Source organism: Urocitellus parryii, chromosome 4, assembly GCF_045843805.1.
Source record: "Urocitellus parryii isolate mUroPar1 chromosome 4, mUroPar1.hap1, whole genome shotgun sequence".
Classification (NCBI taxonomy): Eukaryota; Metazoa; Chordata; class Mammalia; order Rodentia; family Sciuridae; genus Urocitellus; species Urocitellus parryii.
Window position 1 is genome coordinate 32,810,601 of NC_135534.1, and position 13,958 is coordinate 32,824,558.

Consider the following 13,958-nt stretch of genomic DNA (forward strand, 5'->3'; position numbering starts at 1 on the left):
TAATAATTGAATAGCTACTTTCAATCATGACTGATAATAAAGAGTGTTTGGGAAAAATGTTTTCTTAGAGATGGAGATGTACTTTCATTTCTTCTAAATAATTTAGGTGAATGATGTGCATGTATTCTTATTTCTTTTCCTTTTCCTCTTTCTTTTGTTAGAGTATCTTGGAATCTTACCTTTTCCACTTTCCTCCTTTACTAAAGTCAGTCATAATACTGGCTGAGATGCAAATAAGGAGATATAAAGGATGAGAGGTGATTACCATGCACAGAATCTTCCATAAATTCAACCAACTTAAAGTAACTAATGAAATAAATAAGAAAAAAAAACAAAAGAAAAATATTTTAAAGGAATGAATAACAGCACTTTTTTAGTTAATTTGAATTCTTAGGTCTTCTTGACTGCTTCAAATTTCTCTTTAGTCCGTAGCTAGAAAATATTAGTTTAAAAAATATGCTCATTCAAAATAAATTAGCCTCTGGAAGTTTTTCCTTTTATCCCACTATCTTCATTTGTACTTCCTTTTCCTTCCTTCCTTTGTTGTCTTCATCTTTATGCAGTGTCTGTTTAGAAAAAGAAATGTACCTAAAGAATAAACCTATAAAAGCTATATCACTAGTGTGTTATGGTTATTGATGGTTATATGACACATTAGTTTGAATTTGTTTAAACAAATAATGAACTTTATTCCTTCAATCTGAAATAGGTCTCATCAAATTTATGAGAATTTTAATTGAAGGGTATGGAAGCAGAAGCCAAAAAAGTATCTTAGTATTCTCTAGGAGAGAACAAATAGAACAAATGTACATCTCTGCTATCACAAGGGACTTGGAAAAGAAAAGAACACACAGTTATCTGAAGGTTAGGGAGAAAGTGCTCTTGAGTTTCCACTGGGGTGGGACCCAAGGTCTTAAGCACGCTAGGCAAGTACTGAGCAGAATCCCCGGCCTTATGTTTGTTTTAAATAAATAATTCTTGAATGTAAGGAGTGTGGAAAAGGAGATAGGAACGTTTCAAAGAAAAAAATTATTTTTTGACAATTTTGCTAAGTATCCTTGTGCTACTTAGAATATTTCTTTTTAAAAATTTTTATTCTAATTTGTTATATATGACAGCAGAATGCATTATCATTCATATTATACCTAAGAGCACAATTTTTCATATCTCTGGTTGTATACAAAGTATATTCACATCTTTTGTGTTTTCATGCATGTACTTAGGGTCATGATGTCCATCTCATTCCACCATCTTTTTTACCCCCTTTCCCCCTCCCTTTATCACCCTCCCCTTTTCCCTATCTAGAGTTTGTCTATTCCTCCCAACCCCAGTATGAATCAGCCTCCTTATATCAGAGAAAACATTCAGTATTTGTTTTTTTGGGATTGGCTAACTTCACTTAGCATTACCTTCTCCAACTCCGTCCATTTACCTGCAAATACCATGATTTTATTATCTTTTATTGCTGAGTAATATAGAATATTTCATTATTGTCCTTTGATATGTGTTTTTCAGTTTTTTGTTTTAAAATGTCATTATTTTAAAAAGTCATCATTTCACTATCATATGCATTTAAAATTTTTTCAGAGCACAAATACTGTCTGCAAATAAAAATTGTAATGATTTCACAAAATTATACCTTCAGAAAAGTACACATGCTATTATTTAGGAGTAGATGATGATATATTCAGACATTTAAGGAAATTTCTAAAGGGGAAAATGAAACTTTGAAGGGTTATTGATGTCTCTAAGTGAGATTAAATTGTTCACTTATTTTGTTGACTGTCTTTTCCTCTCTTTTCTATCTTTTTTTTTTAGTTGTCAATGGGCCTTTATTTTTATTTATTTTTATGTGGTACTGAGAATCGAACCCACTGCCTCACACATGCTAGCTAGGCAAGCGCTCTACCTCTCAGCTACAACCCCAGCCCTCTCTTTTGTATCTTTATTATTTTATTTTCTAGATGTAAAAATGACATATTCATATTATATTAAATTCAAACAATATAGAAATATGAAATGTTTCTGTAATCCTATTAACCAGCAGAAATTACTGTTACTGTTTTACTTATCTGTATCTTAATTTTAAAAATTATCAGTTGCAAATGAAGATGTATGCCTTGGAAGAAGAAAAGGTATTTATTAATTTTTAAAATAATTTAAAGCATATGTAAATGAATTAAATTTTCAGTTATTCACTATAGTAGAAAACAGCCTTGGTAATAAACTAATGGGGGAGAATGTTGATTGCTTAAAATCCTAGAAACGGAAAGAACCCAAATAATTACATTATTTGACCTCTGTCATTTTACAATTGAGAAGACTGAGGCTCAATGAAGATATAATGATTTGCTGTGGCAAAGTTGGGAATTTCAACCCCAAAATTAATGTTTCTTCCACTCTACTGCAATGTTCTAATGTTTTTAGTGCTTTTTCAATGTATTTATTTAGTGCTTTTTCAATGTTCTTTAAAACACATTGAAATGACTTGTACTTGAGTGCAGACCAACCTGGAAAGGAGAAATGATTCCCAAATGTAGAAACTAACCAGGTGCTAGATATTTTCTCTAGCTGTTTGTTAGTTAATACATATTTTTATTATGCTTATGAGCATACAGTTTGCTGTTTTAATAATTATAGCTGAGTATTTTTAGCAAAAAAATTTAAATTTAAAAAAATTTCCCCATCCTATATTCATAATATAATATAAATGTACCTGTACTTTATTAATTAGAATACAGTCAAATCTCTGTATCCACAGTTTTGCATCCACAGGTTCAACCAACTGCTGGTTGGAAATATCAGGAAAGAAAAAATTGAGTGTACTAGACATGTACAGATTTTTTTCTTGTTTTCTATAAGCAGTACAGTATAAAAAACATTTGCATAGTATTACATTGTATTAGGTATTATAAGTGATCTAGATTTAAGATATATAGGAGGACATGTGTAGGTTGTATGTGAATATGAACACTAGGCTTTTTTTTTTGGATAGGTTACATCCCAGCTGTTCTTTATTTTTTATTTTGAGACAGGGTCTTGCTAAGTTGCTTAGGGCCTCATTAAGTTGCTGAGGCTACCTTTGAACTTTCAAGCCTTCTGCCTAGTGTCCTGAGTTGCTGGGATTATAGACATGTGCAATCATGCCAGGCTACTATTTTATTTTATTTAAGTGACTTGAGAATCCTTAGGTTTTGGTATTCATGTTGTTATTGAAACCAACTCCTTGCATATTCTGTGAGAGGATTGTATATTTATTCTAACTGCAAGAATTAAATAATTATATAGTATCTCAAAGTTCTATGAATGTTCTCTTGATAAAATGATTAGTCATTATAATGAGATATTTCATTTTATGATCATTATAATCATGCAAAAGCCTTATTTTTAATATTTTGAAGCCTTTAGAAATATATTTTGTCATGCAGATACAACTTAAAACCCTATGAAGTATTAGATTTAAGTTACAAATTTTGGTTCTTGAGCTATTATATTTCCTCCTTTTATAATATTTACATTAGAAAGTATTAAAATATAGTTTTTTACTTAAAGGGAAAATATCAACTTGCTGCAGAAATAAAAGAAAAAGAAATAGAAGGATTGAAGGAAACATTAAAAGCATTACAGGTAAAGTAACAGTACTACTTAAAAAGTAATTTCTATTTTATTGTTGTTTTTAGTAAAACATCATTAAACATGTAATTTAGCAAAGCAAAGCTGAAAACTCATACTATATATTTTACATAGTTTAGTACTTTATTTTCCCAGAGACTTAAATTTCAAATTAGTATCTTTGCTTCATCATCTTTTATTTTTTAAAAATACTAAATTACTTTTACTATTTTTTTTCTTGTGTGTGTGTGTGTGTGTGTGTGTGTGTGTTTTACTGAGGGTTGAACCTAGGGGAACATTACTACTAAACTACACCCCAGCCCTTTTTATTTTTTCATTTTGGGACAGGGTCTCACTAAGTTGCCATGGCTGGCCTTGAACTTGCAATCCTCTGCCTCAGCTTCCCTTGTACCTGAGACTACAAATGTGTGCCACTGCACCCAGCTCACTATTTCTTATAGTAATAAAGCTAGAGTCTTTTAAAACACTTTTCACATGAGAAAAACAAGTAAAGTCCATATATTTTAATTTACCCATGGTCCTTAAAAGTTAAAATAGTGCTAATTGAATTTTTATCATGTGCTAATAAGTATTGTGCTTATTTTCTACAAATATAGGCTAGGAAACATCACCTTTGCTCTTATGTTGGTCACAGTCTCTTGGAAAATACAGAAATATTTAACTAATGATAATACATTCAGTGTGTTTATTGAAGGTCTACTATGTGCCAGACAGTTTTCTTAGCACCAAGGATATAGTGATGAGTAGAAAAAATAATCATTTCCCTTCTGGAACATCCAAAAAAAATATAATGAAGAGTGAATAAAGATCATTGGTAAAGGGTATATTCTCATGATTTCAAAATATTATCCTATAGATAACACTAATACAAAGAGCAAAATATAAATTTTCACAGTGGAGGATCCTGAAGTTCATCACCTTAACCAAGTGATCAAATGCAGCATTGTTAACAATATTATGCAGTAAGAGGCACAAAAATTTACCGATATAATATAAATATTTTTGGTACCAGGGATTGAACTCAGGGGCACTCAGCTACTGAGCCACATCACCAGGCCTTTTAGAGATAGGGTCTCACTGAGTTACTTAGCACCTTGCTGTTGCTGAGGCTGGCTTTGAACTTGCAGTCCTCCTGCCTCAGCCTCCCAAGCCACTGGGATTATAGGGATGTGTCACCATCCGGGGCCAGTGTAATTACCCTTTTACCAAAAAATTAACCTGAATCTAATACTGGAGAAACAGTGAAACAAACTCATAATGTGGGATATCCTATAATACAACTAACCTGGAATATTTAAAAAACTTCAGTGTCATAAAAAAAAACTTAAAGAAAAAAAGAAGGGTGAACTATTTTTGATTAAAAAGAATAAAAACAGATAACAATGAAGTGCAATATATGAACCTTCATTGGATCCATGCTCAGGGAAAAATATAGCCATAAAAATTAAGGGGCAATTGGGGAAACTTGAATAGTACTATATGAGATGATATTGAGTTGTTAATTTTCTTAGGTGTATTATTGGTATTATGGTTCTGCATGCCAAAGTTTTTATTCTTAGACAATGCATGCTGAAGTATTTAAGTGTGAAGATTCTTGATGGCTGCAACTTATTTTCACATAGGTCAGGGAAAAATTATGTATGTATGAACACAAAGAAAGTATGGAAAATGTTAAAAGTTGGTGAATGTGGGAGAAGCTGGAGAAGATCATTCTTAGAAGAAAGACTGGGAGGTTTATTTTTTAGTTTGTCTCCTTTATAATTTTTATAATAGTTGCTCTAGTGGCTAAAAATGTGTATTTATATATGTATATGTGTATTTGCCGCAGTCTACTTCTAGCAACATTTTACTATTTTAGGTGGTGTGTAGAAATCTTAACACCATTTAGATCCTTACCCTTCATGCTTCCTGATATAACTGTCTTAATATTTCCTCTCTATACACTGAACATCATATCAGTGTTATAATTTTTTCTTTCTATAGTCAAATGTAGACAATGAACTCCAAGATAAATATTTTTAAGAAAAAGAATTTTTATTATTTTTTTATTTTTTCTTTTTTTTTGAGAGAGAGAGAGAGAGAGAGAGAATTTTTAATATTTATTTTTATTTATTTTTTATTTTTAGTTTTTGGTGGACACAACATCTTTGTTTGTATGTGGTGCTGAGGATTGAACCTGGGGCATGCATGCCAGGTGAGCATGCTACCGCTTGAGCCACATCCCCAGCTCAGAAAAAGAATTTTTAAAAGTCAAGGAGGAAAGAATAACCTGTTTACCTAGATTTTTCATTCTCTATTCTTTGTTCCAAGGTTCCCTCTATTTAATTTCTTTTATGTCTGAAGAAATTCTTTTAGCAGTTCTTTTACAACAAGTTTGCTGATAGCAGATTTTCTTAGTTTTCCTCATCTGAAAATTTCTTTATTTTGCCTTCATTCATGAAGAATTTTTATCTGGATATAAAATTTCATAATAAGGCAAGAAAAAGTAATAAAAGGTATATCATTGGAAAGGAAAAAGCAAAACTGTTTTTGCAGACAAAATAGCCATCTTATAAAATCTCATACCACTTACAAAGAAGCTACTAAAACTAATGAATGAGTTTAGCAAGGTCACAGGATACAAGGTCAACACATCCAAACCAATTGTATTTCAATTACAAAGCACAATCAAATTGAAAAGCAATTACAGCACAGTTTATGGACAACATTAAAACTAAGAGAATACTTAGGGGAAAATTTAACAAGATGCCATACTTGTACACTGAAAACTGTAAAACTGCCAAGAGAAAGTAAAGATCTAAATAAATGGTGAGATATAACATGATTATTATGAGTCAATATTTTTTTTTTTTTTTTGTGTATGTGGTGCTGGGGATTAGAACCCAGGGCTTTGTTCATGCAAGGCAGGAACTCTACCAACTGAGCTACATCCCCAGCCCTAGTCAATATTTTAAAGATGTTTGCCTTTCTTTTTCTGTGAAGTACTTTTTTATGACTGTTTTTCTTTTGTTTTGTTGGATTTTTTACTTCCTATTTCCATGAATTCCTTATATTTCTATGAAATAAACCTTCTTTGTCTATTATATGAGTTTCAAACAGTTTTTCTCAGCTATTTATCTTTTGATTTTGTTTTTTGTTTGACTTTTTGTTTAATTCTTGCCTTAAGTAAGATTTTCTTTTTATTTATGGCTTTTGGAGTTTAAGACATGCAGGAAGGCCATTCACTACTCCAAGGTTATAAAGAATTTGCCCATGTTTTCTTGTATTACTCTGATGTGCTCAAATTTTACATTAGATATTTGATTTCTTGAAGTTTATCTTTGTTTAAGATATGTATCTAAGTTCATATTTTTCCAGATTATTACCCAATTGTTTTAACACTGTTTAGATACTCTTAATTTGAGATATTACACAATTTTTAAACATTTATTTTTTAGTTGTAGGTGGACACAGTACCTTTATTTTATTTTTATATGGTGCTGAGGATCAAACCCAGTGCCTTATGAATGTTAGGTGAGAGTTTCTTCCTCCGAGCCACAACCCCAGCCTTAGGCAATTATTAATATTGGATTTCTTTTGTTACGTTGATATAACAAAGTAAAGAAATCAACAAAAGTCAATGAACTCCAAGATAAATATTTTTAAGAAAAAGATAAGAATGGATTCTCTGTCTCAGAATGAATAAGCTAAAAGATATTTGTGATGTAATAAATAATCCTTGTTGCAACAAAAGCAGAAGGTGATTATAATCTCTAGGAAAACCAGACAACAGTATTAGAAAGATAAAAAGCAAATTAAAATTTGGAATGTTTTTGAGCAATGCATGGAATATAAAAAGAGACAAAGCATTTAGGTCCTGACCTTAATAAAATAATCCTTCAAGTAGCACACTAGACTTATAAAGAAGGAAATGTAATAGTAACACATTGTTGAGAACTGCACCAAACAATATATACATTGACTGTAATAATGTAAATATTATTGGTTTCCATTTTTAGAATTAACCTATAAGCAAAGCATGAAAGACATAATTATGATTACAGAGTAAAAGTGAAATGTTTTTGAGATTCTCAATGTAAAAGTAACAGTGTGGCAGGAAGATGATGCTGATACCCAGCCATGTTCTTTCAAGTTGATGAAATCAGAGAGGTCCAAGTTTACTGTTTAAAGTTTATATAAAGTTTAATGATTCTTACCATACCTCAGATATACAATTCAAGATGATCCCAGTGGGTAAACTTTTTTTCCTGCTTATTTGGAAAATTTTTTAAAAATCATTTCTTATAACTTGAGAAAACAAATTACCATTTTAGCTGTTAGGAAAACAAAAAGCAACACCCAATGTTAAGTTTTCTTAGTGTCTTGAACTAAGCATAACTTGCCTCTTATTTTGCCTAATTTCTTTTTTCTTGGTAAATGTTTAAAAACTATTACATCTTTTCTTACTAAAAAGTTGTCAGTAATGTTACCTTTAACATTAGTATAATATAGAGAGTATTTTCAAAGCAAAAGAAATCCCTTCATATGATTGACCTTTATAAGGGTTGTAAGAATTTTTTTTGCCTTATTCATAGTACTGGTAATATATAGGGTAACTCATGGTCTGCTAAACATGATACATTAGAACAATGAACATCTTTCTGATTCCCACTTCCCCTGCCCCCAAACTGAAGAAACTTAAGTTCCTGTTCAAGTAAGGAAGGATCTGATATAAATTCACGAGGCAGAGGAAAACTTTTTTGGGGGTGGCAATCCTAATGATTGAACTCAGGCCCTGGAACATGATAAGAGCTCTACCACTGAGCTTGTCCCCTTAGGCATAGGTGGGGAGGCAACTCTTACTTTTCTTTCTCCCTTTGCCCTTTCATCTCTTTCCCTGCTATGTGCTAGGTACCAGAAATTTTAAAAAAAATCAGACAGTGGCTTTTATTTTGGAGTGCATAATTAAGAGATCCTACTTACTGAATTCCAAAACAAATAGAAAACAAAAACCACATACCCCGAAATTGGAATTACTTTTGCTTTAATGGGAATGTATTCCATTTCTTGTGTGACACTTTGTTAATTGATTTCAGAGGGATGGGTTTAAAGCAGGACAACCTTTCCACATCTCAAGTATGTGACTAAACTTTGCTTATAAAAATAATATGCCTAAAGAGCTAAGTAAAGATACTTTGCTGGTTGTCCTATAGATAGTAGGTAATCTGTTTTTGCCTATGAATGACTTATTACATAGTTTTGTGACAAGATGCTTTCTTTTGGAGTTCCAATTTTCCTTTGGTTAAAATGAGGAAATTGAACTACATTAGCATTTTCCAAACAAGACCATTTGTGAAGCAATAACTTATATACATTTTCTACTCAAGATGACAGGAGTGAGCAAGTAGAACAAGCAGAAGAAGTATGAATAAGAGAGTGTAGGGAGAATATGGAAAAACTGAATTGGAAATAATGAATGAGATAGATGACCTTTACAGTATTATTATTTCATTGTTTTGTCATTAAATATAAACTTTATAGGATTTGATACCAGTTCTTCTTACAGAACTGAAGCTTAATTTTATTAGGCCTTACCTAATCACACTGACAAAAGGGAACTAAATTTCCAGACCTTTGAGTGTATATTTATCTTTCCATAAAGAATGTTTAGGCATTTGAATGATTTTGTCATCTAGAGAAGAAGAGAAAGACATGTAACAACAAAACAAAGGTCTCAGAGTTGGGAAGGTGAAAAAAGCATCCTCATCAACAATGGTACTGGAATAATTGGACATTCTTATAGGAAAAAAAAAGATTCTAAATACAAACTTATATCCTTTACAACTCAAAATGGATCACAGACCAAAACTATAAAACTCCTAGAAGATAACATAGGAGAAAATCTAGATAATCAGAGGTTTGGTGATCACTTTTTGGATAAAAACACCAAAGGCATGATTCATGAAAGAACTGATAAGCTGGCCTTCATTAAAATTTAAAACTTCTCTTTGAAAATTACTGTCAAGAGAATGAAAGATAAGTCACTAAAAGAAAATATTTGCATTAGGTGCATGTGATAAAGGACTGCTATTTGAAATATAGGAAGAATTCTTGAAACTTAATAAGAAAACAACTCAAATAAAAAAAAGGGGGGCAATGATCTTAATAGGCAACTCATCAAGGAAGATATACATACAGATAGTAAGTATATCAGCATATGAGAAGATGTTCCACAATATATATCATCAGGGAATCACCAAAAATACCACCACACACCAATTTGAATGACCAAAATCTGGAAAACAGACACCACTCAATGTTGGTGAAAATGAGGAGCAACAGGGACTCTCATTTATTCCTGGTGGGAATGCAAAATAGTACAACAATGATGGCAGATAGTTTGGCTGTTTCTTACAAAAACAAACTCTTACCATACGATGCAGCAATCATGCTCCTTGATATTTACTGAAAGTAGTTAAAAACTCATGTATATACAAAACTTGCATACAGGTATTTATAGTGGCTTTATTCATAATCCAAAACTTTGAAGCAACCAAGGTGTGTTTTAGTAGGTGAGTTGAGAAATAAACTGGTATATCCAGGCATTGGAATATATTCAGTGCTTAAAGAAATTAGCTACTAAGTTATGAAAAGACATGAGAAAAACTTAAATTTAAATAAGGCAGATGATCCTGCAATGCCTGTGTGATTCCAGCCCTATGACATTCTGGAAAATGTAAAACTATGGAGACAATAAAAAGACCTGGGGTTGCCAGGGGTTAGGAAAGACGGAGGGATGAAAAAGCAGAGTACAAAGATTTTTTTTTTTAAAGAGAGAGTGAGAGAGGGGAGAGAGAGAGAGAGAGAGAGAGAGAGAGAGAGAGAGAGAGAGAGAGAGAGAAATTTTAATATTTATTTTCTAGTTCTCGGCGGACACAACTACCGCTTGAGCCACATCCCCAGCCCGAGTACAAAGATTTTTAGGACAGTGAAAATACTCTGTGTGGTACTATAATTATAAATACATGTCATTATACATTTGTCCAAATCCATAGTCTGTATAACACCAAAAGTAAATGCTTGTATACATTGTGTATTTTGGGTGATAAAGATGTATCAGTGTTCAGGAGTTGTAACAAATGTACCATTGTGGTGAGAGATGTAGATAGTGGGGAGTCTATGGGACATTTCTGTACCTTCCTCTCAAATTTGCCGTAAAATAAGCTCTGAAAAACAACATTTAAAAAAATATATTTATTTAGTTGTAGATGAACACACAGTATCTTTATTTATTTTTATGTGTTGCTGAGGATTGAACCCAGTGTCTCACACATGTGAGGCAAGCACTTTATCACTGAGCTACAGCCCCAGCCCCTGAAAACAATATTTTGAAAAAGCATCCCTCAGACCTTCTGAATGGAATTAGAAGAATTTTTATTACCAAAACATTTTTCCTTTCCCCTCTATTTTTTATAATTTAAAATACTTTTAATTATTTTCAGAAAATTTAAGGCATTCAAGAATTACTTTCCCCAACAATTTTTATATTTTCTCCTTTCTACCTTCTAAAAAGAAATATATATTGAGTCTTCTTACCTTATGTCTTTATACATTGTACACTTTCTATTTCTTTATCTTGGTGGATTGGCTGTATTTTATGTAATTTCCTTAGATCTACTAGTTCACTAATTCTTTTTTTTTTTAGAGAGAGAATTTTTTAAATATTTATTTTTAAGTTTTTGGTGGACACAACATCTTTATTTTATATTTTTTATGTGGTGCTGAGGATGGAACCCAGCGCCCCGCGCATACCAGGAGAGCGCATTACCACTTGAGCCACATCCCCAGCCCTAGTTCACTAATTCTTAATTGAGTTTTATTTACTGTGTAATTTATCCATTAAGTTTTTAAAGCTCATGACTACAGTTTTCTTCTATAGGTTCTATTTGGTGCATTTTCATACTTGCCTTTTAAAAGTGTCCTATACATTTCTCATACTTTTTATTATATTTTTTATGACTTTAGTAATTTTAAAATAACTTTTATATCTTTAATATTCATCTGCTATTGGGGGGTACACATATTCCTGTTTGAAGTGGCTGCCTGCTGCCTCCTCATTTTCATTTTTATTGTAGTTCATAAATTTTAAATTGTGAGCTCATTTCAATGAAAATTATACTTTTTTGGTGAAATTTTGTTGTGGAATTCTTTCTACAGAGCTCTGCTATATTTGCTTCTGCTTTGAAACTTAAAGGTCTTACTGATTAGTCTACATTTGTTCTGTTAATTTATCATCTTAGAATATGTACACCATGCAGGGGTGTGTATATTAGGCCTTTATACACTTTTGTGCTCCAAGTTTGGGTTTTTCAATTTTTCGTGGAATAATTTTTGGTTTTGACCCAGAGATCCAGACAAAAATAAGCTTCGTTCTGCTGGTGGGCTGTTTTTCTTGTTCTTCTTTGCCAGAGTTAGCAGCTCTTTTAGCATCTCTCTTTTAAAAAAAATATTTTTAGTTGTAGATGAACACAATATCTTTTTTTTTCTTACCCCTCTTTTCCCCCCATTTTCTGTATAGAAAGAGGTGCCTGCCAAAGACACAAATCAGCTGAAGTTTACTTTATTTTTTTTATTGGTTGTTCAAAACATTACAAAGCTCATGACATATCATCTTTCATACATTTGATTCAAGTGGGTTATGAACTCCCATTTTTACCCCAAATACAAATTGCAGAATCACATCGGTTACACATTCACATTTTTACATAATGCCATATTAGTGACTGTTGTATTCTGCTACCTTTCCTATCCCCTACTATCCCCCCTCTCCTCCCCTCCCATCTTCCCTCTCTATCTCATCTGCTGTTGTTCAATTCTCTCCCTTGTTTTCCCCCCCTTTCCCCTCACAACCTCTTATATGTAATTTTGTGTAACCCTGAGGGTCTCCTTCCATTTCCATACAATTTCCCTTCTCTCTCCCTTTCCCTCCCACCACTCGTCTCTGTTTAATGTTAATATTTTCCTCATGCTCTTCCTCCCTGCTCTGTTCTTAGTTTCTCTCCTTACATCAAAGAAGACATTTGGCATTTGTTTTTTAAGGATTGGCTAGCTTCACTTAGCATAATCTGCTCTAATGCCATCCATTTCCCTGCAAATTCCATGATTTTGTCATTTTTTAGTGCTGTGTAATACTCCATTGTGTATAAATGCCACATTTTTTTTATCCATTCATCTATTGAAGGGCATCTGGGTTGGTTCCACAGTCTAGCTATTGTGAATTGTGCTTCTATGATCATTGATGTGGCAGTATCCCTATAGTACGCTCTTTTAAGGTCCTCAGGGAATAGTCCTAGAAGGGCGATAGCTGGGTCAAATGGTGTGAACACAATATCTTTAAAAAATTTTTTTGTAGTTGTAGATGGACAGAATGCCTTTATTTTATTTGTTAATTTTTATATGGTGCTTAGGATCAAACCCAGGGCCTCATGCATGCTAGTACTTTACCACTGAGTTACAGCCCCAGTTCCTGAGCCACAACTCCAGCCCCTAGTGTCTCTTTTTTATACCAGTTTTTCTTAATTGTTGTTCCAGATCTCTTGGCTCTCTGCTCATAACTTAATCATTAGAGCCTATGCCTGAGTTTAGTGATTCCTAGGTTACCAAAGCATCAGTTTGTATACTCTGACTTTTGAGTTTTCTTTCTTGTTTCTAGCACATGGGAATTTGCCTTTCTCTCTCTCTCTCTCTCTCTCTCTCTCTCTCTCTCTCTCTCTCTCTCTCTCTCTCTTTCTTTTTGATATTGGGAATTGAACCAGGGTGCTTAACCACTTAGCCACATCCCCAGTCCTTTTTTATATTTTATTTAGAGACAGGGTCTTGGGATTCAAAAATATATTTGTATTGGGGGAGCCTCACATGTAACTTCCTTGTTTTTTAAATACTCTCTCAAATCCAACATTTGAATAAAACAACTTTTTTCTTCAATATAAAAATGAACTTTTTTAGATAAAATAAATCAGCACAATGACCTTGTCTGTTTTAAACTAAAGCCAGCATAACAAGAAATCTTTAAAAAAAAAAAAAAGATAAATCTGAAAGGAAAACTCAGAAAAGAACATTCTTACACTGGCCTAACTTGTATTTTTAACCGGAAAACCTTTATTTGCCTAATCACCTAAATTGATAAGAATGCTTAGTAATGCAATCCATGTTTAATGCAGAATACAATATATTGTACTTTAGAGTCACAAGGGTGACATCTGTGTGATAATTATAAAACTTACTCTACATTTTTGAGTTCTCAATCCAAGCATATAGATTAGGACAGGTCACTTTCTTGCTGGAAA

The 13,958-nt window shown here is 32.4% G+C and overlaps 1 protein-coding gene across 1 annotated transcript in view; it reads left to right on the top strand.

The window, feature by feature from the left end:
• Ccdc73 (coiled-coil domain containing 73) overlaps nucleotides 1-13,958 on the top strand; it is a 120,754-nt gene that overhangs the window by 38,987 nt on the left and 67,809 nt on the right. Inside the window, exons 4-5 of the mRNA XM_026404255.2 lie at nucleotides 2,100-2,135; nucleotides 3,553-3,627. Of these exons, the coding sequence (XP_026260040.2) occupies nucleotides 2,100-2,135; nucleotides 3,553-3,627 (111 nt within the window). The remainder of the gene's footprint in view (nucleotides 1-2,099; nucleotides 2,136-3,552; nucleotides 3,628-13,958) is intronic.